Here is a 27,653-nt window from a genome sequence, read left to right as displayed (position 1 = left end):
AATCATAGTGGCGGCTCTTGCTTTGTCCTCTAACTAGGGCAGCAGTCCTCTGCCTTTTATGGCTGTCATTAAACAGAGATGCAAGTAACGGAACACAGCACAAGGCAGACGAGGATCTAATATGGTTGTTCTGTCCTCCATGCTTTTAGCCACCGAACTGATTCTTAGCAGGTCAAGCTGCAGATCTTGTGTCTTGTTTGCAGAGTGGACGTGCCACTCATTTCTCACATGATGAGGAACTTTCTCTGACAAGGCCAGCTGTGTAATTGAAAGCCCTCTGACATCATGACTGGTAGAACACGACGGAGTGCCATTGTCACTTGACTGAGAGCTAATTTAAGGAAAGGGTCTGTGTTCTCTGTGATATTACTCAGCTGTTTCACGGTTGCAAGAGTGCAAGCTCAGTTTGGAGAACTCGTTCATGTGACTCGTGTCAACTTTCTCCATTGGAGCGAAGCGGCAAGCTAACGTCTTGTCAGCAGGTGAAGCATTGTAATGTGACGCTCAAAGTTCAGATAGGTTCAGCTTTAGACTTCTTTCGCTCATGTTTCGAAATACAGCCATGATTATTATTGTATGATGTATTTATTAATGCTGCAACTCCAAACTTGAAAATAACCACTGGATCAACCTTGAATACAGTCATTTGACTTCATTTCCAAGATGGCAGTGACTCAAGTGACATTAAATTGGTTATCTTCAAGTAGAGGTAGGAGAATTCCAAGTTGACTGGAACAGTTTGAGGTTGGAAGTGGGAAATTTCAACTTGTTGTCAGTGCAAATGTCAAAAGATGGAGGAGATGTAGACACATCCAAGTTACTTTGAAAACATCATGACTTAAAGGTGCATTGTGTAATATTTAGGAGGACTTGTTGACAGAAATGCAATATCATTTACATAACTATGTTTACAGTGGTGTATAAAGACCTTACTTAATGAACCGTTATTTTGTTATTACCTTAGAATGAGCCATTTCTATCTACATACACCACGGGTCCCCTTACATTGAAATGTGCCGACATGTTTCTACAGTAGCCCTAAACGGACAAACGCGTTTCGTCACTATGTTGTTCTTCGTGCAAAGAAGCTAGCTAAAGTCGGCGAATAAAACACTGACACAATGATGAACAAGTAACAATAATATTCGCAATAACATATCGTTTTACTGAATAATTAAGTAATCCTAATTTCTTAATTTATCTTCGTAAAGAAACCTCATTGCTTAACTGGCTACTCTCTACTGTCTCAGACAACGGCATATTTTCCTGTCGGCCACCGTAACTTCTGTTGGTTGCAGTTCACAACCTCACCTCTAGATGCCGCTAAAAATTACACAGTGCACCTTTAAAGGAATAATAATTTGATTCCTGAACAAATTACTAAGCTGGTTCTTTTTAGTGAATCAGAAATATTTAGGCTAGTGCATCCAGCCTGATTTCTGAACTTTATTTGATTCTTGATTCTTTTGTTCTTTTATTCCAAATCAAGAACTGGAATGACTTATTTGAATTGAAACATGAATTGTTAATTGCCCAGATTTTGACCTTGTGTTCTTTGCTTCTGTATGCTCCAAACAGACATTAAGTACAAAGACCTCTTATCACAGTCATGGTTAAAGAACCAATCCCTTGCTACCTCGATCCCTTGTTTGGGCTCCTTAGTGTTTCATTTTTTATGGTTGTCATCAGATAACAGAATCCAATAACCGATCGTTGTAACACATTGTAGCTTGAGTTTATTTTCCAGCTGTGTGAAACATCTTGTCCTAGAGCTCCCCACCAATCCTAGCCTTCTTCCTGAACTACTTCAGTGACCTTAAATGTTAAACTTAAGCTAATATTTACAGTAAAAATAAGATTGCAGTCCAGTTGATGAGACCGAAAAAGTTGTTGTCTGTCTGGATGTTCTGTCTTGTGAAATAAATCAAGCACGTGCAAAACACTTCAGACCAAGGCTTGGGTTTTGTAGTATTTGAATCAATGCCAGACCCCAGCCTCTTTAACTAAGAGCCTCGGGCCACTCGAATAATAACAGCCTCGGGAACAAGGGGGATTGATGTAATAATATAATAATATACAACATCTTCTCCACAATTATAGACCATGTCATATTAAATTTAAGGCAAATGAAAATGAAGCTGTGAGGAATAGAAGAACAGTATGTTCACTAGGTTGTACATTGTCATTTGTGCCAAATTACAGCATCTTTCCTGTCTAAAGTCCATTTTGGGTCTTTGTGGCACTGCTGTCCCACATTTTCAACCCAATGTATGCACTCTCATTATTTGTTTATCTGGATTTGGCTGCGAATTAATCGCATACTTTGAATATTTTCATATTTTCCTGTAATTTTCCTGGAACCTTTCCCAATCTGACAAGGGAAAGGAGCATCCCACTCTTCCGTCTTCGCCTGCCAGCGTTCCAGATTTCCTGCCTTCTATTGTGGCTGCAGCGGGATGCTAACATCCTGGTTCAAGCCCTGAGGTCAATCCAACACACTACATATCGCTCTGTCTTTCATTTTTGCTGTCCCTCTCGCTCTTGTTCCTTCTCCCATCACTCTTTGTCATGTTTTCACCCACTCACCTTATCACTTTTGCCTATCCGTAAGTCAAAAGTTGTCTTTGTGCAGTATGCAGTAGTTTCCCAATTCTCTTTCATCTTCATCCATGACTTTCTTTGATTTGTCCTTCTCCTGTTCTTCCTCCTCTCTCACCTGCAAGGCCGCCATTTGTGATCCAACCTCACTGTGCCTGCCAAGCCACTTCGAACTCGAGCACTAACACAGCAGATGTACTTAGTCTAATGACTTGTTCTCTCTTATCTCTTTACCGCTTGTCAGGAGAGTCTTTCAGAAGCATCTATTCATTGCCTGTAGTTTCATTTCCATTAAAGCTTTTGGCAGACGTTTTTATCTAAAGTGACTTTCATTGCATTTTGCAGTAATTGGAAATCCAACCCATGACCTTTGGATTGCCAGTGCCATGCTCTACTGCAGTGGTTTCCAATCCTGGTTCTGGAGAACCTTCTGCACTGCACATGTTAAATGTCTTCCTAATCAAACACACATGATTCAACTCATCAGCTCGTTAGTAAAGACTCTTAAGGGGGCTTTCACACTGGCAGTTTAGTTCGGAACGGGGCACGGTTCGCATGACAAATCGCTAATGTGAACGCTGTCATGGGACCCGGGTGCGCACTGGGGTACCGAACCCGAGACTACCTGGAAGAGGTGGTCTGAGTTCGGTTGCTCCCGAACCGTGCCGCGGTTCGCGTGAATGTGAAAGCAACACGGACTCGGGTGCGCACTTGTTCATGAAGTAAAGTAACCTGCGCATGCGTTTATAGCTTATTGTGATGTATTTAGTTAAATAAAACGCTTGTAAGGGATGATAGTGTTGATGATTTACCTTGGATACGAGCGAGAGTGAGCCTGCGTGCAGTGTATTTGTGCATTGCGCGTGGAATCAGGGAAACAAAATAGGAAATCCACTGTCTACTAAAAAGAGTCCGTTTGTAAGCAGCAGAAGTCCACCTTATGTGACACACGCACAGTAAACCTGTAGTGTTCACTCAACTGCGCATAATAGCAGCGAATTAATAAAAAAAAACACAATATTGACCCACGTTCTGTTTTCTATCATGCGCCGTGCACGTTTGCGATGACGTCATATGCACGCAAACGCACCAGGGTCGATAGAATCAAGTTGTGTGTTAAACCAGACCAACGCTGCGGGGGACACCGGGAACAAACGCGCTCGGGCTCGGACCGCAGCAAACGAGCCCAGTGTAAAAGCCCCCTTAGACAGGGGTGTCCAAACTCGGTCCTGGAGGTCCACTGTCCTGCAGAGTTTAGCTCCAACTTGCCTCAACCTATCAGTCTGGAAGTTTCTAGTATGCCTAGTGAGACCTTGAGTAGCTGGTTCAGGTGTGTTCAATTGGGGTTGGAGCAGAACTCTGCAGGACAGTGGCCCTCCAGGAGCAGGGATGGACACCCCTTCTCTAAGACCTCAAATATGTGTGCTATATAAGAGAGACACCCAAAATGTGCAGTGTTGGTGGTTCTATAGGAACAGGATTGGGAACCACTGCTCTAATGTTTGAACTTCAGGAATGCCACTGCGCTTCTGAAATCTTACATCAGTCACTCGATAGTTGTGATGTGCAGAAATACATATTTTTGCAAATTGGTACTTGACTTGATACAATCCAATTCAAAAGCTTTCGATTTCAGTATGCTGTCTTTTTATTGCATCACATTCAACACAGACTGCAAACTTACAACTCATGTAGAATGATTTCTTTTGTTGTGGCACAGCATTTGCAGCAGCATGGATTCATCAGCAGGACTCATCTGTAAATCTGTATGGGCAATCTACAATTAGTCTGCTAAGATAGTATCCAGATTTATTTATTGGGATTTTCTGTGTAACAGAATGGATATGGAGGGGCTTTTGGAAGGGCACTGAGGCACTCAGTGGCGTTTCCTGCCTTCTGATAAGAGGATGTACTATCTGAAGTGGCACATCCTGCATATGATCACACACTAGCCAATTTGCACACTGACGTACCTTAACAGCCTCATACTTCATTCCAGTGATCCCTGTCAAAAGATTGAAAGGTGTTTGAAATGATTTTCAACAACCCCAATTTAAATTCCTGTGAGCTTCTCTGTGCAAATGATGTCATCTCTAATGGTAACCATAATTTATGATTTTGTGCGGACTAGATGTTCTGGTAATGTCAGACCCTTGTGTAGAGTGAAGTCTAACAGTGTTTGTTTTGGTGCTTTTACAGTTCTGCCAGCCTGGTGGATGGAGGCTGTCTCGTGAGAGGAAACCCCCGACATTCTTTACAGTGGTGCTTACAGACATAGATTCAGAACGGCACTACTGCTCCTGTCTGACCTTCTTTGAGGCAGAGGTCAACTTACAGGTGAGATTAAGGCCATATTTTTTGTTATAAGGGTCTACTTGTATAAACTGTATGAGCTAGTACCAAAATTAATTTATGCCAGAATAATTTCGCAATCATTTTTTGTTACATTTTAGTTATTCAACCAATCATTCAATTGAATTCAAATTTATTTGTATGGCTCTTTTCACAATACATATCGTTTCAAAGCAGCTTTACAGAAAATGCTAGGGCTGGGTAAAAAATATCGATTTCTCGATATTAATCGATTCTCATTTTTACGAACCGATATCGATTCTTAAATCTCAAGAATCGATTAGTCATCCTGTTTTCATTTGATGAATGATTAGAACATTGTAGCGCGCATCCCATCCAATAAATCGCAATAATCTTTGTGCTTTGTTACTATTGATACTAAATAAAGTCTCAAATTACGTCCTTTTTCTTACGAAATTCAAAAACATAAATACCGTTTTGGCGCTGTGGCGTGAGATCGCTCTGGCTCAGCTCAGCTCAAAAGAAGCAGCAGCGCTGAGCGCACATGATCTCTTCTTCTGCCTTAATAATACCATTAACAGCGCGAAATAAACATGAATGAACGTCTGAATGTGTGTGAATGTGTAAACTTATAGAAATCCGCATCATGTCACATGGAATCGCTCAATCAGTGTTTCAACTGTGGAAAGACGTCAGTAAAACAACTTGTTGTAAACAATGTCATGTAACGTCACATTTACCTCAGAAAAAACATATGTGACCATAAACTCGTTAGTCAGCTTGAAAAATTAACTATAAAGAGGAGCATTTTGCTAAATATATGCACCATATCATTTTTAATGTTCTTCGATATTTAATGCATGTTTGAATAAATCTGGCAAGTTTTTATGACAGCCACCATTTAAATGTTTATATTTCATATAACTTTATTATTATAAAAATAAATAAAAGTGTAATTTAAGTGTTTGTATAGCTACAAATCAGTTAATTTTTACCTTCAATATTATAGTAGGCTAATGAAGCCTAGTAGGCTACAACTGACTCCCATAGTTTACAGCATTAGTTAAGAGATTTGTTTTCCTTGAGAAAATTTGCCATGTATTGTACCTGATATCCAAAATAATCAATATTGAATCGAATCGGAATCGGAATCGAATCGAATTGCAAGCTTGTGAATCGAAATCTCTTTACAGGTGTTGTTGTCTGAAATCTTCGTAAGTGGCAGGATCCAAACTGGAACTGGTGTTATCTCTAGTTACCTCAGAATGGGCATCCCGATGTAGAAACACAAAAGCAAATGGAAAAGAATTAACGTAGCTGCTCTTCATAACATTTCAAGCAAGAAATGTAATGTGCTTTTGATTTAATATAACTGGAGTGCAAGGTTTTGTGTACATTATTAGATACATTATTAGATACAGATGTGTCTCTTATCTAGATTTAAACTGGAAGAGTGAGTCTGAGCCCTGAACATTATCAGGAAGGCTATTCCGGAGTTTAGGAGCCAAATGCGAAAAGGCTCTCCCTCCTTTAGAGGACTTCGATATCCTAGGTACTACCAAAAGTACCAAGAGTTTTATGGTGAGAATTTGGTGGATTGTAGGGCGATAGAAGATCAGTTAAATACACAGGAGCTAAACCACTTAGGGCCCTGTAAGTCAGTAGCAATACTTGTAATTGATACAGAACTTAACAGGTAGCCAGTGTAGAGATGCTAAAATTGGGGTTATATCATATTTTCTTGACCTGGTAAGAACTCTAGCAGCTAACAAAGAATCCATTTATGCATTTATACATCTAATGAAAATTTATCTGAGATACTCTTTGCTCTTTGCTAGTGAAAGTTCTTCAATTGGTCTTTATGGCCTAAAAAAAGACCAGAGTACTTTCAAAATATTTTAAAGTTGATTGAGGTGAGAAAGTCAGTATTTCTAAGGATAAAGACAACCAGTCGGAGAACCTTTCAGTGATGGCAGCTGCAACCAGGATGGACAATATTTTGCTGCTGCATCTTAAAGTTCACTGTCCAGAGAGGAGAAGGAAAGAAGAAGCGCTGTAAGAGAACCCCAAGGGGCTGCGGTTGGAGGACAGCTATGTAAAGAATGCAGCTGTAATTCCTGACTTTTGCCCAGTGCCCACCAGGGTTCCAACCTCAGCCCCTCATGAAACTAGACTAAACTAGCTCCTGTAGAAGATTATCAGTTGTCCCACATTCTGAGAGAAAAAATGTTGAGCGTTAATTTTTTTTCTTCCTGTGCTGAGAAGTTTCACTATAAAGTGAAAGTCCTGGAGTGCAAGGAACCGCGCAGCCGCATCCCCTAAATTTGTATCCTTGACTGAAGTAGTCTACTGTACTGGGGCAGGATTGGTAATAAGGGTCAAGCCGGTACTAGCACAATTTAAGGCTGGAATACACTACACAACTTTTCAAATCTGAACATATTTTCAAACACTAGGCATACACTTGCCGACTTTATAATTCGTTACAGAGAAAAAGTGGGCTCCATATACTAAACGACTGAGGTTCGGGACACAACAAATTCACACGACATGCACCTTGTTGACAGGAGACGCAAGGCAAATGCAAACAATACGAGTTCTAAAATCGACTCAAAATATCAAAAGTGTTAGATATTCAATGACTGGATGAAATCTACAAAAAAAGCTACAAAAATCGGAGTCTGCCCATTATAACGCTAATTACTGGACCGATAGATGCCGACCAAAGGCAATAAACACTTAATAAACAATAAACACTAAACATCAGTGTGTCGCCCCTGTTGCCATCTGGCGTTGGACGCCACTTGTTCTCGCTAATTGAACGTGTTTAGTCAGCATTTGTCACATCGTGGAATGTCTGAGAAGTGACGAACTGTAATCTGGTGATTGTCTGCATTGGTCGGCATCTGTCAGTGCGGTGTGTGTGTGTCAGTGCGTGTGTGAATTGATACACTACGCGATTTTCTATGAAATCTCTCAACTCAAATCTGCAGACTAGCTCCAACTTTTGACAACTATTGTTGACTTGTCCAGACTGTAAATCAGGGCAAAAATCTGGGATTAATCTTTAATTGCCAGGGCTTTCCTCTCTAATGTGGCAAACCGATGCAGCGTGGAAGTCAACCTCGAACTATCGAAGATTAGGTGCTCTGGTAAAGAAGAGCACTGAAGCCTATCTCTGATTTATCCACCTCTGGGGTAAATGGAGAACTTTTTTTTAAAATGACATTTTGACATGACATGAAGGCCAAGTATGGTAACCCATACTCGGAATTTTTCCTCTGCATGTAACCCTTACGAGTTAGTGCACCCACATTAGGGGCAGTTAGTAGTGAACACCCGTCGAACAAAATACGTGGACACACTCACCCGGAGGAGTGGGCAGTCATTCACTGTGGTACCCGGGGAGCAATTGGTGCTTAGGTGCCTTGCTCAAGTAGCCTGACTTCGTCATACTCATATTCTAGTCAGAATGTGAGTCTGATACTGCTCCATAGGGCTTTGATTATGAGGCGTGTCTTAACCGAACCAGGAAAAAAAAAAACTCTGCACTCAATTGGATAGACCTACAACCAATCAGAGCAACGCAGTAAGTCAGCTACATAGTTGCATAGCATAGTTTCAACAGAACTCAACTGCACGCACGCTGGAAGAGGTAGTAAAATATTGAGTGTTGCTTCTTTTACTTGGTCCTCCATGAGTGCGACCAAAGTAGAAACCACAACGACCACATCCCATCTTCTTAGCGACCATCGGAGAGGGCTGATAAATTAAACTTTTGCTGAATGCCGTAGGAAGGACGGCAAACACATCTTTCCGATCGACAAATGCCTTGATTGCAGTTCCCTGTACGTCTTTTAAAATGAATGCGCTGTCGATTTATTTTACAACAGACGCGATAGCGGAATCTATACATCTCAATTCTCCAGCTGCAGTCATCTCTGAGGGAAACCAGTTCAACCCAAGCACTCTTTGATAACGTGATGATTACGTAACTGCAGATCATCTGTCAATCATCGTCTAAAGCCCGCCCTGGCAATTTGATTGGCCCGACTAATTCTGAACCGATCATAATTACTCCTCAATGGATCGAGTCCGGACCGAACTTCCCGACCAAAAAATGTTGTGGGCGGGGTTCGGGCTGGCATCCAGGCTATTGCTCAAGGAGACCTCAGTAATTTCCTGAAGGTAGAATCGAACCCGCAACCTTCGGGTTACCAGTCTGACTCTAACCATTAGGCCACGACTGCCCCCAGGCGTATAGCAGAGTATTACCATTTTCTGTAAATTATGTTATCCAGGTTCATCAGTTGTTTGGCAGAAACATGTTGACTAATGGACCTACTTTTTCTGAATGTCCAAATAAATTACACATGGATACCAGGTTGCTTGAAGGACACATGCCAAGTTTCACCCCTAGAGGGAGTCTGTAACTAGGAGAATCTCGTAAAAACCGTTTGGGTAAGGAAGTTAAAATTTGACATGCCTTTTCTTCGCTACAAGTGCTAACATACTACAATATCAGTTGGACAGATGAACAAAAAATGATTGCCGGCAGCAATTACATATATTTCTTAAAGGCCTTGCTGTAGATCTACTATATAACATGTTTCAACACATCTCAGCATGTTTTGTGGTAAATGGTTGGTCAACAATTGTATCCACAGCCTATGTTCTGCCAAATTTGCCAGTTGGGGACTTTTTTTTACCTGCTTGGACCCTTTTTATTGTGGCTGTATTTTAAGTGTTTGCCATTGGTCTACTTCAGAAATCATAGAGCATGAAGTATACCCTACTTTGATTACATTGCATCCAGCTTACCAGGTCTTACAGAATGCTAGAACAGTATAAGTAATTCATTATATCATCTTTCTGATAGCACACATAGATTTCAATGAGGACAGCTGTTCAACTCTACTGTTAGCCAAAAGTGCTTTTGGGTTTTATTAGGGGCCAGGCACTGAAGGTGCGTATTGTTTACCTTGGAGTTCTTCTTATTATTTTTCTACTTTCTACTACTTTCTCTGGCTGGGAGTCTAGTGTGAATAGTCCCCTGATCCATTTTTCTTGCAACTCATGTTGCAATGTTTGTCCAATTGTCACCAAATTTGAGTCAGATTTTTGCCTGTTATTGTTATTCTTGTACAATTTGCCTGAAGAATCATCATTTTTTTTTTTTTTGCCATTATAATTTTATGTTGTCTCTCAACATGTTACATTTCCAACAGGTAGAAGGTGGTGATAGAGGAAAAGGTTTAGTCTAATATCCCAAAGGTTGTAGGTTCAAATCCCTCATATGATTGTTTATTGTCCAACCTCTGTTGTCATTTAACTCTTTGCGTCATACTTTTGGTACAGAACCTACTTGTTACCGTAATTGCTACCTCCAGCTATATTTCTCCTTAATGCTTTGCACTTTTTTGTGCGTGTTATGTCAGTAAATTTTACCACATTCGTGATTACTGTGTCTAAAAGGTTTTTCATTAGATGATGGTGAGATTCCGAGCAAAGCCATGATGCGCATTAGTCAAGCTCCTCAGTTCAAGTTTATTTCACTGTGGGCAAATGCAACACTGCTGTTGTTTTCTAGGAGAAAAATTGAGTGATGTCTTCAAAAGAGTAGTGGATGTTCAAGGTAATTGGCTTCACAGCTTTAAATCATTTAGAATGTCGCAACAGGCTCTTGTTCCTCAGAAAGCAGGTCAGATAACCATCACTGTACTCATTTTTTATTTTTTTTTACCTGTGAAAATGAAGACGTAATTGTGAGGAAAACCAGTTGATCACATTCCGACATTCCTCGTCTATTGAGAGAACCATCCTAGTACCGGCAATGTGGCATTTTGTGTAATTAACCTAATTCAACACTCAGGATGTGTTGGTCATCATGACCAATGCTGTGAATCACATTAATTTGTTGAGCAGACTGCTTACTGTTTAAATGCTTAGAAGTTTAATGGTTTCCTTCGCAGATTCACTATGAATCAGCCTGTTTGCCACAAGCATCTACATGGATGCCAGCATGCTGACTTACTGTTAACTTCCTGTTGCTTTACTTGAGTACAAATAAACAAACTCATGACAGGATAAAGAATGTGTAATTAAACGGTCAATAAAAGCAGGAATTCTTTGTATTTAGAGGCTGGTGGCTCCAGAAGGTTACAAAACTGTTTGGCAGGAACTTCAGCACGTCATGTCTTTGAGCTTTGATGACCCCCAGCTGTTGGCTGGCGCTGTCTTCCTCCTCTGTCCCCTGTCTCTCTATCGCTTTCTGTCTTTCTCTTTCTCAGTGAGACTGTAAATCTTATTTATTTATATTACATCCTTACTGAGCCTTGTGGGAGATTAAGAGAGAAGACCACCCATAAAGAGTACTTCACAGTGTCATCAGGCACATTAAGACTGAAGAATCATTCTTAATCGCAACCTCACTGCCTTAATGTCTTCGGAAAGGTCTTTTCAATCTGTCTGCTTTTGTCTCCTCCACACTATTTTTCTTTGATAGACTTATCCAGAAGTTCGTAGTGCAGGGTGGCTTCTTTCACGTAGTGACCATGATAGCCCATTATCTCATTATGCTGTAGGTCTCCTGGGACTGTTTTCGTGAATAGATGCTAGATGGTCTCTTAACCCATGGAGTGTATATCTGCGTCCCAATCCACATACTATTCATCCATGCCTCTAAATGCAAACTATTCAGCTTTTTGTTGGTCAATGCAGTGAAATTCCTAATCGCATGGATTCCTATTAAAATGACTGAATTTTGCCCTCAGAAATTCTCCAAACAATAATAAATGTGTCTGCACCAGTCAACTGCGAGATGCCTTTTTCTTTATTCTGATGATTTGCAGTCTCAGCATTTTTATCACATTGTTAAGTAACTACTTTTAATGAAGATGATTGTGTGTTGAGCATCTGCAACTTACTTTCAGTTTCATTTGCGACAGTTTGCACATCGGCTTGCTGAAGAGATACTCAGCTACTCCTACTCCTCTGCTGCTATATCTGGCAATAACATGTCATATTAGTCTATAACATGCTCTCACACGCTTATTTTTTTTTTAATTTTGGGAGGAGTAACATTTACATACGTGGTTTTAACCACCAGATGCATTTACATTCGTCCAGTTTTATTTGGAATTTGTCTCAAACTACCTCCTGAAGTGGTTTGAGTGATTGGATTTAAATTTAAATCTCGAAAGCATTTTGGCCTGGTCTTTTCACGACCGGATAGCTAACCGATCAGAGAAAACGCATGAAGTGACCAGGTGTAAACTGTCACATCCAGCCAACAAAAGAATAATATTCAATCAAGTTTTACTATTTATGAGCCATTTTACTGAAATGTTCACAGGAATCTTTATTTCGTTCCTATGGGATGCTTGCAAAGCTTGTTAAGTAAAGGCGTGGAGCTTAGCGAAGATGTTGAGGGCACTTATACGCTACAGTATAATCCGTCCAAACACATTTTATGCATCCATTAAGTTTTCTCGGACTGTATGTGGTAGTCTTGAAGTAAAGTCATTGGGTCTCATTCATGAAACATTCGTAAATATACGAGTAAATATGAGAGTGATTTGCGCGTAAAGAGACCTTCCCGCCAACTCATCTCCTTATTCACAAATACTTCGTAAACGTCAGACGTGATAGTGAAATGTGTGTGTGTGTTAATGAATTCCAATCAGTCGTAAATGGGACGCTCGTGCACGCTCATTCTCAATTACCATAAATCCCGCCCATTAAATCCGACTGACAACTATATATGGGCATCATATTATGACACCAAACGAAGGATTTCAACATGTCTTCTCAAAAGCGAATGAAAAAGAAAAAATTCTCAAATGCAGAAATCGAAGTTTTATTATCAGAAGTTCATTCAAAACACCACATTTTATTTTCAAGCGTAGGCTACATAGTGGCGTATCAGGTCCTAGAAAAAAGGAAGCTTGGCAGCATATTACAGATGCAGTTAATGGAGTTTCATCTGTTAATCAAACAGTCCCAGAAGTAAAAAGAAAAACCATATGTAATTACTATATATAATATTTTTTCAAAATGCTGTGTAAATATGTACCCGATTAAGGTGAATTAAAATGCAGCCTTAGTTATTAATGCGCAAAACGTTCGGATGTTAAACTCACTATTTACGCGTGGCTGGGAGCAGGTGTAGATTTCTTTCGTACCAACTAACATTTGGAAAATACGAACATTTTCATGAATCCGAAAATTTACGCCAGAACCACTTTACACACGATTTACACAAAAATTCGTTCTGCTCGTGTTTCATGAATGAGACCCATTGAAAGTAGACAATTCTCTCAATTCCATTTCTGACTTTTTATGGGCTTCTTTTAATGCGTCTGCAGGACCAAGCGTTTCAGGTGTTGCGTTCTTTCCTAAAGCTACACCATTAAGCCCACTTAATGTAAAAATCATGACACACTGAAAGATATTTTTCTACTTTCAGATTGGAAGAGGCAGCATTGGAATGTATTTTTCTTCATAATTGAACCAAATCCTCCCAATAAGCTGGAAATGTGTTTCCCATCTGTGAGGGTATTTTAATCCTGTGCTCCCACTGATAAGATGTGGTGGATCTTGTGGCATGTTTTCACTGTCTGAGCAAATCAAATGGACTCCAGTGCGGGGGGTTAGACAGCAGGGTTTGAGAGGTAGGTATCGTTATGAGCTCGCAGGCTGGACGCTGACTCAAACCGGACAATTAGAAGCAGATTGTGAGCAGTGGGAGGTGATGCAGGCAAAACCTCTCCTTATCGGTGAATGATAATGATGTCTGCTTTTTGGTCATTATTAATGCTATAATATACACATATATATGCATATATTCCTCTTTTGGGAAACGGAGCCCAGGCTGATTACATCAGAGGTGACAAAGAGAATACAGACTCACATTGCGTTTTAAGCAAATTATTCATTCCAGTGTGGGTTTTACCTTAAGGGATACTCCACTTTTTTTGGAAATCGGCTCATTTTACAACTCCCCCAGAGTTAAACTGTTGAGTTGTAAAATGTAAAGTTGCGATTTTCTAGGCTTATGTCTCTAGGAACTATACTCTCATTCCTGCGTAATAATCAAGAAACTTCACTGCCGTACCATGAGTGCAGCAGGCGTAATGATATGACGCAGCGCCTGAAAATAGTCCCCAGCTCGGTAACTTCCAACGTTCCAATATCACTGCGCCTGCTGCACTCATGGTACGGCAGTAAAGTTTCTTGATTATTACGCAGGAATGAGAGTATAGTTCCTAGCCATATCAGCCTAGAAAATCGCAACTTTACATTTTCCGCACGATGTAACTACAGAAGAGTCTTAAGTTTTAAATAGGAAAAATATCGAAACTCTTTGGTCATTTTTTTTTGGTATAAATGCTAATGGTCTTGTCCACTTCAATGATGTATGCTAAGCTATGCTAAAAGTGGTACCGCCAGAACCGGAGATCGGCTGAATGGATTCAAAAACGGTAAAACTCAACAGTTTAACTCTGGGGGAGTTGTAAAATGAGCCTATTTCCAAAAAAAAGCGGAGTATCCCTTTAAAACACGAGCTCTGTCTAGAGGTCTGCACGGGCTTTAAACTGAAGCCCGAACCCGGCCCGTACCCGCGATCATTTAACCCGACCCGACCCGACCCGACAATTACATTTACATATTAAGCCCGAACCCGACCCGAACCCGAGGTCCATTCTGTTTCTCACAGCAATACCATTTTTGCAATATGCTATGTTGTATTTAATGATTGCTTGACTGACATATTAAACAAATACATGTAGGCGCAGCGGCCCTAGCTATCAGCAGGCAGCACAGCAGTAAGAGAAAAAACTTACCAAGTAATTTTTTGCTTTATCAGACTCATGGTTTGCTTGTTGTCGTCGGCTGTCTGTATTGTTACTGAAATAGGGCGCGAGAGCGGTAGCACATGCGCAAAACATTTTTGTGATATAAATGATATGATAAAATAAAACAAATAATTAAAAAAATTATATTTATATATCATTATATTTGAGAGAGAGAAAATCGCGCACATATTGCACATCTGCGCACGTAGCCTATACTTTCTCTCTCTCGCGTGCCGGTCACCACAACACAGCAAGCAGGCAAAGCACACGGCACGCAAACTATATATAGCCTATTTAGTTTTTCTTAGTTAAACCCGAACCCGACCCGAACCCGAGGCTGTTCATTAACATTAACCCGAACCCGACCCGAAACCCGCACATTTTTCGGGACCCGTCGGGCTCGGGTCGGGTAGCAGACCTCTAGCTCTGTCATACTCTGTGATTGTTTCTGAAGAGCGCGAGTCCTCATGCATCGCGCTGTTTGAAATACAGACTGAATGAAACGATAAAACATCCCACCGCTGTATGGCCAGATGATACGCAAACTACTTTTCTCTGCTGGATAAAGCAAAGCAGCATCTTGCTAGTTAATTTTTGATAGATGAAGATTGCAATCAAGGTATGGATGTACAGGAGCTGTACCATAAGCACTCGTGAGTCGGTTATATTGAAACCTTCACCACAAAAAATTGTGAAGACACATTTGAGTACATTCACATTGTTTCAAACACATTCAGGATAAGGTTTTAATTTGTCATTTGTATGTTGCTGTGTGTAGTAATTTCTGAATGGATTTGTGTACTGTAATAGGTATATGCATCACTTGGTTATTTGGTGCCTTTTGGAGTCTCCAAGTGTCCCTTTTTGTAAAGACACCTAAATTTACCTTAGAAATCTTGCATGAAATACAGTTTTGTGAGTATCACCTGGTTTACTTTGCTGGATATAGCAAATGATGACAAAATGAACGTGTTAAATGGTGTTAAACAAGATAAATGGTGAATGCTTAATAAAGTGTGCGATTAATCACGATTAAAAAATGTAATCTATTGACAACCCTAATATAAAATATCCGGTAATTTGACCTTTTTATGACAAAATGTCATGTGGTGTGACTCCCCAAAAACTAAAAACTATTAATACTTTTCACTTCATGGTTGCACCACGATATTGTTATTATATCAAAAGTTGTTTTGACTTAAATGATTTAAGTGCTGATGATGGTTTTGGTTTTAATTATCCTAAATCCAACTGCAGCTCCAGCATAAAAAAAAACCCTGGTTATGAACAGGCGATTCTCAGCATAAATGTGAGTTTTTCTTTTAACCAAAGGAAACCAACATGAATTTTAAAAAAGTACATTTCTAAGAACATTTACATTTGTACAAGTACAAGTACATTTTTTGCCTAAATTGATAGTTTATCATTGATTTAATCCTCCCGTTGTCCCATAAACTCAGTTTGGGTTGTACATGGTGTAATTACTATGATTTGTTTTTTCACTGATTGCATCTTTGGATGTGATTATTTAGGAAATTAAATTTTTCCAAATACTCACATGGAGACAAATTCAACTCGCACACTAAACCAGGACTTGTAATGTGAGCCTAGATTAATTTCAATAGCATTTCAGCCTTTGGGACAAGACCCTTGCACAAAACAAACCCCAAATTTAGCCAATTTCCAAAAGTAAAATCTATAATTAGACCGGCACCTCCAGGTTCCCTTTGCGGTTTCATAACACCCAGCATGGGTCACTCCTTTATTCATCATGCAAGCCTATCTTAACTTTTCTCCATCCTTTATGACACTAACTCTGTCAACACGCTGTCACGCTTTGGTTTGCCTCTCTTATCGTTCTCTTGCTCTTTGAAAGAAGGCAGCGCTGCTCGGCTGACCTCATGATCATTATCACATTTGATGTATTGAAGTGCAGGGCTGTTTTTAGTTTTTTTTAGGAAACCGGACTGAGCCTGTATACTGAGCGACAGTCACTTTATACAGACTAAGCTTATCTATAAGCTCAGCTTTATCAGTGATTCTGAAAACATGCAATCATTTGATCTTTATGCATTATTTTCCAATGCTCTCTCAACTCCTCAACCTAGATATTTATCAGTGGTGAATAACAAAGAATTAAGAAACAAAGCCCTGCAATCCCCCATCAGACTCACTGTCCATCTCCTCTGAGGACATTGGATTTTCAGTCTTCAGTCTTCGCTCTTTGCTGTTCTTTTTCCGCTCTGTCATTAAATAACTCACCAGCTCGGACAACACCACTTTTGGTCACGAAAGTACAAACTTGAAATGATGCGCTTTGAATGAACCAGCAACCCTGTTGCTGGTTTGAATTTTTAGCAACTTCTCATGCTATTTGGTTTCAATAAATAGTGTTTTAATCAGTTAAAATGTAAATGAATATAATATATTGCAATGTTATAATATTGGTTGCCTTTGGATAATGCAAAGTAAATTGTGTTCCTTATGCCTTTTAACGCAAAAAAAGTGTGTAAATATCAAATGAAAATATTTCCATTGGAAAAAACTCCTCATTTCAGAAGTCTGATTAGAGTCTGTTTAGAGTTAAAGACATTATAAGTGAATCTGACCCAGATGTTGATTCTTCCGGAATCACGTCCATGGGTGCGTTTCCCGAAAGCATCGTTAGTGAACTATGGTCGCAAGTTCCGTCGTTACCAATAGAGTTCAATTGCATTTGCGACCAACTTGCGACCATAGTTGGCTAACGATGCTTTCGGGAAACGCACCCCAGGTCTTATCTCATGTGATTGCTCTATACTTGTCCACCAACTCAAGGAGTACCTCAGCCACATGGAATTCTATTTAGCCCAAACTTAAAAAAAAATAAACAAAAATAATGTTTTTGATTCTTTTCCATTTCAGGGCTCAAAGACGCTGGAGGCAGATGGTGATGAGGAAGAGGAAGAGGAGAATGGTTTGATCCAGCCAGCTCAAATTTTTTCACCCAAAAGTTTGATTCTTGTCACCAGGCTGGATTACCCAGAAATATTTAGGGTAATGTAAAGTCTGTTTGTCTCTCCATGTGTCTGTTCGTCCCTCTGTCTATCCATCCGTCCAATCCATCCAATCAATCCAATCCATCCATCCCAATCCAATCCAATCCAATCCCATCCAATCCCATCCCATCCAATCCAATCCAATCCATCCATCCATCCATCCATCCATCCATCCATCCATCCATCCATCCATCCATCCATCCATCCATCCATCCATCCATCCATCCATCCATCCATCCATCCATCCATCCATCCATCCATCCATCCATCCATCCATCCATCCATCCATCCATCCATCCATCCATCCATCCATCCATCCATCCATCCATCCATCCATCCATCCATCCATCCATCCATCCATCCATCCATCCATCCATCCATCCATCCATCCATCCATCCATCCATCCATCCATCCATCCATCCATCCATCCACCATCGTGAAACACCGTCTCTCAAAAAAAAAACCTATTTTGTTGTGACTTCAGGCTAGGAACGTGTATTAAAAAACAACATCAACAACAAAAACTTTGGTTTCTTTGGTAAACTTCCGATTTTTTATATTCCGAAGATGTACAATAGATCCGCCAATTAGTGAGTGAGCTGTTCTTTAGCAGACCATGCAATGTCATACAATTCCCAAGTGACCAGTAACTTTAGTAATTAGGCAAAATCCATTTTTACTCACGTTTTCGATTTAGAATCTCTTGTTAATAATTAGGAATTTTCATGCTGGAGCTTTAGTTGGATTTAGGATAATTAAACCCATCACTGGTTTGAGAACGGTATTGATTGTCAGTCCTTAAATCAAAGACTTATGTCTGCTGATGTAATAAAAACAGGGATTACAGAGAGGAATATCACAGGAGCTTAAAAGCAGGAAATCCACTCCATCCAATTTTTTGCTCACTGCCTGCCTCAAGTTTTTGTACTTTTGGCCTTCATTCATGTATTTGGCATGAGCTATGCCTGGGAATAAGTTAGTTGATTTGTATTACTTGGTAAAGGACCAAATGTTTATAGTCACACACCATATCCCTTTGTTTTTCAATGTGCCCATTGTAGAGGGCACTGTTATGCCCTGCTGGTATTTCCTATTATTTATACAGATAATTCTCCAGATTTATTTTCCAAAGAACGATTGAAAAGTAAATATCACTGGTATTTATGTTTGCCAAAGACAGCATCATTACTATCGCTCATTCTTTAGGTTATGGATTTGAATCAAATCCATATGGTGTCTTGTTGATAAATGATCAGACTTGTGATTTTAAATTAGGAATACAATAAAAAAAAAGTCTTTAGACTCTCTAGACTTTCATTGTAGGATGGACCAGAATATCATAGATGCTTTTGACCAATATCCATCCATCCATCCATCCATCCATCCATCCATCCATATTCATCCATCCATATTCATCCATCCATCCATCCATATTCATCCATCCATCCATCCCATCCATATTCATCCATCCATCCATCCCATCCATATTCATCCATACATCCATCCCATCCATATTCATCCATACATCCATATTCATCCATACATCCCATCCATATTCATCCATCCATCCATATTCACCCATCCATCCCATCCATATTCATCCATCCATCCATATTCATCCATCCATTCCATCCATATTCATCCATCCATCCAATCCATATTCATCCATACATCCATATTCATCCATACATCCATATTCATCCATACATCCCATCCATATTCATCCATCCATATTCATCCATACATCCATATTCATCCATCCATATTCATCCATACATCCATATTCATCCATCATCACTCAGATTTTGTTTGCATGTACTTTTACATTTGTCAGGACAAGCTGTATGTATTGCTTTTTTTCCTCTTAGGGCTGCTTGGGACTGATCTACACCGTGTACATAGACAGTCTGAGCTTCCCTCTGGAAGGACTGGTGGCAAACCTCTTCACATGCTTGGTTCCAGTGGCAGGAGGTTCCCAGGTCAGACATTACTTTAACCAAAGAATTTCTCATCAGTCTCGACCCTGACCCCTGTGGATATCCGAGCACACCGAGGGTTAGCCAGGGTTCATTTGTGTACCTGTATACCTTGAGGACGGCATCTAATGGGTGTCTCACATTCCATATTGTTTTCACTGGGGACTCCTGAGAGGTGGAAAGGGCTTTAGGGGTCAGTGAGAGAAGCCTTGTTGTTTTGTTTAGAGCTAAAATATTAATAAATGTAACTCATCTTCTGGTTTGAGCAACGCAGTTCCCCTCACTTTTATGCGTCTCATTTTTCTTTTTGGTTTCTGTTTCTCCTAATGCAGCAGCTGTGAACAAATCTGTTCTCAAACCGTATGTTTTCTCTTTAAACACAGTTTCTAAATCCACTACTCTTTATTGTACACTCCGCTCATATAAATCAGTCTAAATGAATAAATCACCAAATAGATAGTTAAACAATCTAGATATTGGTTTCAGGGGAAATATATATATATATATATATATATACAGACCGCAGAGTTTTGCACGCACTCGTGTTGAAATCCCCAGCTTATGTTGTGTTTAATGCAATTCACCAACACATTTGAAAATTCCTCTAGAAACCATTGTTTTCCCAGCTGGATTGGGACATCATGGTGATCAAACAGGGCTTAAGTTATAAACAAACCTCAGGAGAGGTATATATTCATCTTTCAGTGCGAGTCTAACTCCATCCACTTGGAATGTGTCATGAGACTTGGAATGTGACATGAGTGCGCATCTGTTCATGAAACAGTCCATGTGCATCTTATTGGCTCTGTTTAATGCACATCCGCTGTTTCTTTCAATACAAGAGCCAAGATCTGGAAATGAAAAAAACGTACTAAACCCCTTAAAAAAAACTCTTAAACAATTAAGTTGTCGAAACATGACCTTAACATCATAGTGGATATCAGTAAAATGTTTATTATGATTTCAGCCTGTATTCTACTATTTGTGTAACTTTGAGGTGTTATTTGGTGTTCATTGATTGTTATTTACGTCATGCATTTGTTCAGACCAGAATGTTTGTGTTGATGTTCTCAGAAGCTCTTTTCATTGGGAGCGGGGGACCGGCAGCTCATCCAGACCCCACTGAATGACAGCCTGCCAATCAGCTGTAAAAGCGTAGCGCTCCTCTTCCAACAGTTAGGTGGGTACCTTTGACTTTTACAGGAGTATGCCAGTAGAACAGTGTATATTGCATGGTATACTACTTCCACTTCCGTAAGATCTTAACTATTCTTTGGCCTTATTTACACCTGGTATTAAAGGGATAGTTCACTTTGAAATTAATTTTTGATATGTTTTAGCTTACCTCAAGGGCATCCAAGATGTAGGTGTCTTTGTGTCCACAGTAGTTTCAATTTTGATATTTTTAGGTCAAACCGTTCTTGTCTGTCAGTCATATAATGCAGGTCTATGGTCACCACCTCAAAGAGCACGCACAGAGAAGTCCAAATTAAACATGATTTAATGACTCGTAAATGTAAGTACACATTGATGGCCTAAGACACGAAACGAGCGGTTTGTGTGAGAAAACGAACAGTATTTATATCGTTTTTACCTCTTGTAACCACAGCCAGGTCCAAGTGATCTGACGGCGCCGGCGCTTCGGTCTTTTCCGGAAAGCACCGGAAGTGATCTCTCGCGCGTGTACGTCTCGCGCGTGTATGTTTAATTTGGACTTCTCTGTGCATGCTCTTTGAGGTGGTGACCATAGACCTGCATTATATGACTGACAGACAAGAACGGTTTGACCTAAAAATATCAAAATTGAAAATACTGTGGACACAAAGACACCTACATCTTGGATGCCCTTGAGGTAAGCTAAAACGTATCAAAAATGTATTTCAAAGTGAACTATCCCTTTAAGATGCGTTTTAGTCGATCGGATCACAAGTGTACAAGGGAGACACATTCCTGTTTACACCTGGTGTTTTAATCCGAGTCCACTTTCAACCACTTCTGTCCTTATTTCTTCGAGGGGAGGGGCTATGGGCGGGTAAATGTATGTTTTGTGTTTTCCTTGAGATCTTTCGATCTAATGGACAAAATAAGCTTGTGTAATTTACATATGAATGCACACGGAGACTTCAGAAAATCATATGGAGAACATCAGCTTTCCTTTCTGCTTTGACAGCCACAAGACCAGCCGTATGTGTGTGTGTTAGAAATGACGTTTTTCGTCTTCAAGCCAAAATTGGGTCTTCAGCCGACAAAGTTTAAATCTCGTCTGGCTAGCGCGCTTCCCATAATGTTCACGCATTAGGTCAGTAGACGGAGAGAAGACGGTCTTTTGTGGCTGTTTGAACACATTTGACCACATGAGCGTTTACTCTACGAAAGCAGTCGAATGTGTTTTCCACTACCTCTGGAAGTGGTCAAAAGTGGACAAACTCAAAATGTTATAGACCCCGTTTACACCTGTATTTAGCGTCGTCCACTTGTGATCGATCGACCAAAACGCATCTTAACACCAGGTGTAAACAGGGCCTCTGACCCATTTTTTTTATCTTTTCCATATTTATGCAGACATCTCCTGTCCTTTATAGTTCCGCTTACTGTCCCTTCCTGTAAACATGTTTTTGTAGAGGGGAGTCATATGAGCATAAGGAGAACAGGGGAAAACACATTTTTTTTCTGCTTAAATACAACTACAAATTCTACCTGACATTGTATATATTCTGAATACTGTAAATGCCTTCATATTATCACCAAAGGTCAAGGTGTGTTATATATACTTTGTTTTTTCCTCTCTGTCATAACAGTGGACAAATAAAAATGATTTATATTTAATATTTTACTTTGAAGTACGACTGATCAGACGCTTACTTTCACAGATAAACTTACAATAATGGAAATTAAAGTTTTAGGATTTTTAAAAATTTCTAGGGTGGCTCCCTGGTTTTCACACTGCATCGTGGGACTTTTTAGGGAGCACATGTTTTCAGCGCACTGGAAGTATTTTGCAATTGAGATAGCCCTTAAAGTGTCCGACTCCCTGATCAGTGCCCTGACTACTTGTTTTTATCTGTTTGTGTGTGAATGTGTATATGTTGGCTATCAGCTGTGAACTAAATTGCCCCTAGGGGACATTAAAGATATTTCAATTCAATTCAATTCTACTGAACTAGGGAGCTGATTGAGACGCCCTCTCTTTCACAATCAAATAAGTACATTTGTGACATTGTGAAGTCTGTACCAGATGGTCAGATAATTTTGCTTTTATTGAAGAACAAGATACTCTTTAGATTTCCCTCTCAAATCTTGCTAAAGAACATGATCACTAGGATTACACAAACTTGTGCAGTTCATATCAGCTGAAAATAAGTGCATTAAAACAAAAGGGAGACACACCATAAATTCCGACATTCATGTTCCTTTTTAAATTCAACTTTTTCCACTTAAATTGATATGCTGATAATTGGTAATGGAAACAGTTGTATTCAATTTGAAGAATGCAATATGTAAAAACCTGCGGATAGATTTGTTTTTATTCTTGTAAGAAAAATGTCCATTTTCCAGTGTGCTAATAATTTGATGCAGCTCTGCTGTGTGAAGTCACACTGGGTGCATGTTTCGTTCTCTATGTAGAAGTACTCACAAACAAATCTTTCTGCTCAATGTTCTTTCACAACCTATGAATGCTCACATGGTTTTGAAAGGGTACAGTGATTAGTCAAATGTGTCATATTTTGTTAGACAAAAACAAAAAATAAGTTTCAAGAAATACAGTTCTCATTATCAAGATAAAAATTATTTATTATTTTATATTCATTTAAAATTATTTATTATTATTATTATGAAAGAATGGTGTTGCATTGCAGTGACCTGCAGAGGAATGTACTAATGGTGTGTGTGCTGTCCAACGTTCAGCTGGAGCACAACACGCAGCATTTGGACAGATGTGTACGCACAACTTTATTACTGACTAATTAATACCATGTCAACATCCTTTACGCCATTTGTTAGCATGTAAGATTTGATTTTTCAAATTGAACAAACAGAGCGTTCTAAATCTGTCATATGAACTCGGAGGCCTTGATTCAGAATCAGCACTGAATGTTTTTGTTCACCTTGTGTGGTGGAAATGGAGAAATTAGTTTTACCCTTTTCCCCCTTTTCCTGTCATATAATATCATAGTTTTGTAATTGTACTGTGCACTATTTTTAAGATTGGTCATGATTTTATTTTGGCCAGCATTTGACTTGAACTATTCAACTTAGAAGTGGGCTAATGTGGAGTTTTTCATCACAGTTCACTGAGGTTTCTCATATTTTGCGGATTTATGTAGATCTCTGATTAATAATGCTCTTACTAAACAATCCCTTCAGTCTCTTTATAAACCTGATGACCTTTAAAGCCGTGTTTTCTTTTGACATTTGTCTTTTCACATGACCATCTTTCTAAGTGCGTTGATACGAGCGACAGTCGCCTTGTCATCTTAAAGGGTGATCCTCACAAAGCTAGTCAAGAACTGGATCATGTTTCACCCCAAAATCACATTGCATCAAACATAAAAATATATAATATTAAGAAAATTTAGATATACTGTAGATGGATGGATGGATGAATAGATAGATATGGATTACATACAATTCTATAGATTACATATACACTACCGTTCAAAAGTTTGGGGTCAGTGAGAATTTTATTTTTATTTTTTGGAGGAAAGAAATCAATACTTTTATTTATCAAGGACAGTAAAGACATTTATAATGTTACAAAAGATTCTATTTCAAACAAATGTTGTTCTTTTGAACTTCCTATTCATCAAAGAATAAAAAAAATAAAAATAAAAAACTGTACAACTGACAGACCAACAACTGTTTCAACATTGATAATAATAATAAATGTTTCTTGAGCATCAAATCCTCATATTATACTGATTTGTGAAGGATCATTTGACACTGAAGACACTGACACTGGTGATGCTGAAAATTCAGCTTTGATCACAGGAATAAATTACACTTTACTATATATTCACACAGAAAACAGCTGATTTACACTGGAATAATATTTAATACTATAACTGATTTTTGTTGTATTTTTAATCAAATAAGCGCAGCCATGGTTAGCAGAAGAGAATTCTTTTAAAAGTATTTAAAATCGTACCGACCCCAAACTTTTGAACGATAGTGTACATACAAGCTTTTTTATTAAGTCTCTTATGCTCATAAAGGCTGCATTTATTTAATCTAAAATCAGTAATATTTTGAAATACTGTTACAATTTTATAATATTATTACATTGTAATAATATCATTATTACAACTGTTTTCTATTTTAACATATTATCAAATGTAATTTATTCCTGTGGTGGCAAAGCTGAATTTTTCAGAGTTAACTTCTCTTCAGAGTCACATGATCCTTCAGAAATCATTCCAATATGCAGATTTTTTGCTCAAGAAACTTATTTTTATCATTGTTAAAAACAAATGAATAGCATTTGTTTGAAATATAAATCTTTTGTAACATTATAAATGTTTTAGTTAAATTTTTGATCAATTTAATTAATCCTTGCTGAATAAAGTTATTAATTTCTTTACAAAAATTGTACTAAACTCAAACTTTTGAATGATAGTTTGTTTAATATAATATAATATAATATCATATCATATCATATATCATATCATATATCATCATATCATATCATATCATATCATATCATATCATATCATATCATATCATATCATATCATATCATATCATATCATATCATATCAACATCATCTCTTGCTTCCCAAGATGTTTTAAGATGTTCTGAGAGAAACAAACCAACTTCCCTGGATGCCTGTCAAGATCATAGTACCTGCTCTTTGTCCTCCAATAGAAAGTTCACAAGTGGGGGTGTAAGACGGCCATGGTCTGTGACCTAACAGAGGAGAAAACACCACCCCAAATACCATTCTAGGTGCATGGTCTCTGATAAGAGCATCATCCTCCCAGACGCCTGGTACTTCTGGGACTGATAAGCCTGTAATATCCCAACAACATGTCGACCTACATGAGCTTTGTATAATTTATGCTGTACCTCTTCTCCATTGTTCTCCTCTGTGAATCAGCAACAGATTTATCAGAGTCCCCTGGCTCAGAGCTCATCCTTGGCTAGACTGCATATTTTTAAATGGGTTATGTCAACATTAGCGACCTTTAATAAGCTGCGTTCTTCTCACATGCAAATCTTCATCTTACCGTGGATTCATGCGATTAACATCTTCAACATCTCAGCTTCAGGTTCTCTTAATCAAATAAGGGACACAGGAACACTTGTCTGTCAAATTAGACGTCCGTTTCCTCTCGCAGCCTGCAATAGGACATCAGTGCAAATGACTTTATCCACATTTCCGAGAGGTCACATCAGAGTGAGGCCTGAAGAATGGCCTGTCTCACCATGAGAAATAGAGGAAAAGGAACATGTTTGCCAACATAAGGCTCACTGTTTATTGTTTGCAGCTTTTTGTGTCCCTGTCTATGTATGGGTCAGAAATGTGCAGCCATTCCAAAAGATAAGTAAATGTCACAAGGTCAGGACGACAAGTTTTACTGGATGCCTCACAAACAAGATTATGAAATGTGTTGCTGTATTTTTTGGAGACGACACTGTGATTCTAAGAAACAGTCAGGAGCAGGTAGTCATTCCTGTTGGCAACATGCTAGAAACCACTCAGCATGACGATTCAACATGTCACACGTTCACGATTACTTGTTACGTTTCTAAAACGGGTCGAATGGAATGACAAGTATGCAATTGACTTCATGTTCCCAAACATTTCATCCTCTCTTTGCGCATTGTTGGATTCAGGTATTTGCTCAACGGGACAGACATTGTAAATTTTCATATCTTGTTCCTGTTTATTGGTGCATATCATAGTTTGACACAGACATAATGGGAACGCTGACCCCGACAGCGCTGCGGATATGTCTGTTAATGGCTGCCTGTCGGTTTTGGCCGAGCGTGTGATTTATAGTCTCAGTGGTATGTTGATGACAAACAAAAACAGGAACTGTAAACTTTTATCTCTCACTCTTTCCGACGACTCCCGTTGAGGAGTTTGCTGTATGATTTATGTCTCTATTTCATATTTGCCATTCTTGAGGCATTTTTGCATCATCATGATAGAGACAAATATGCAAATGAATTGCACCCGCTGATAGTGTTGTTTATTTGCATGTGTTCTCTGTGTTGTTTAAACGCCAGATTCACTGAGTTATGTAAAGCGACGGAAACAAGCCCAGAAAGTCACAATTTCAACACATTGATAACGACATTGGTACATTATCTTGGTTATTCATAGCTACTTTACTTGCCAAATAAGTAAGATATATTGAAATTATTATTTTACTTGTAGATTAACTTTTAAAAAAATTGCTCAAGAAACACAATCCATTATACTGTAGCAATCGGCCTAGAAACTAGATGTAGATTGCAGTGATATAATCATAATTTATGTATTATTGGTATTAATCTGCAACCTTATTAATGGACTAGTTATCTAACATATTTAGTAATGGTAGAACATCTATTTTATTTCTTTTTTTAAAATCTATTTTTCATCTATTAAGTTCTGTCTTACATCTCTTGTTTCATACAATATAAAATTTTGTTTCTTGCTTTGAATTTAAACCAGTAATAATCAAGATCTAATAGCTCTCTCTCTCTCTCTCTTTTATTTTATACTTGCTATATAAAATTAATCTTGAATTTTTTTGTAAAATGTCCTAATTGAACTAATGCCTAATCCTGGCTTATTCAAAGCCCTGTCGTTGAAACCAGGCCCTGATATTATGTGGATATAATAATATTATGGCTTTGGATACATTGCAGTTTTGGTTTAGTT

At 38.8% G+C, this 27,653-nt stretch overlaps 1 protein-coding gene across 4 annotated transcripts in view; it reads left to right on the top strand.

The window, feature by feature from the left end:
* sbf2 (SET binding factor 2) overlaps positions 1-27,653 on the top strand; it is a 148,872-nt gene that overhangs the window by 35,743 nt on the left and 85,476 nt on the right. For all 4 annotated transcript variants that reach the window (XM_056265753.1, XM_056265752.1, XM_056265751.1 and 1 more), the window contains exons 3-6: positions 4,798-4,935; positions 17,673-17,804; positions 19,676-19,786; positions 20,858-20,963. In XM_056265753.1, the coding sequence (XP_056121728.1) occupies positions 4,798-4,935; positions 17,673-17,804; positions 19,676-19,786; positions 20,858-20,963 (487 nt within the window). The remainder of the gene's footprint in view (positions 1-4,797; positions 4,936-17,672; positions 17,805-19,675; positions 19,787-20,857; positions 20,964-27,653) is intronic.

Source organism: Rhinichthys klamathensis, unplaced genomic scaffold (genome assembly GCF_029890125.1).
Source record: "Rhinichthys klamathensis goyatoka isolate OS25496 unplaced genomic scaffold, OSU_Roscu_1.1 h1tg000240l_1, whole genome shotgun sequence".
In the NCBI taxonomy this organism is placed as follows: Eukaryota; Metazoa; Chordata; class Actinopteri; order Cypriniformes; family Leuciscidae; genus Rhinichthys; species Rhinichthys klamathensis.
Note: the sequence above shows the minus strand (reverse complement) of the source record. Positions and strands in the feature narration are given on the sequence as shown.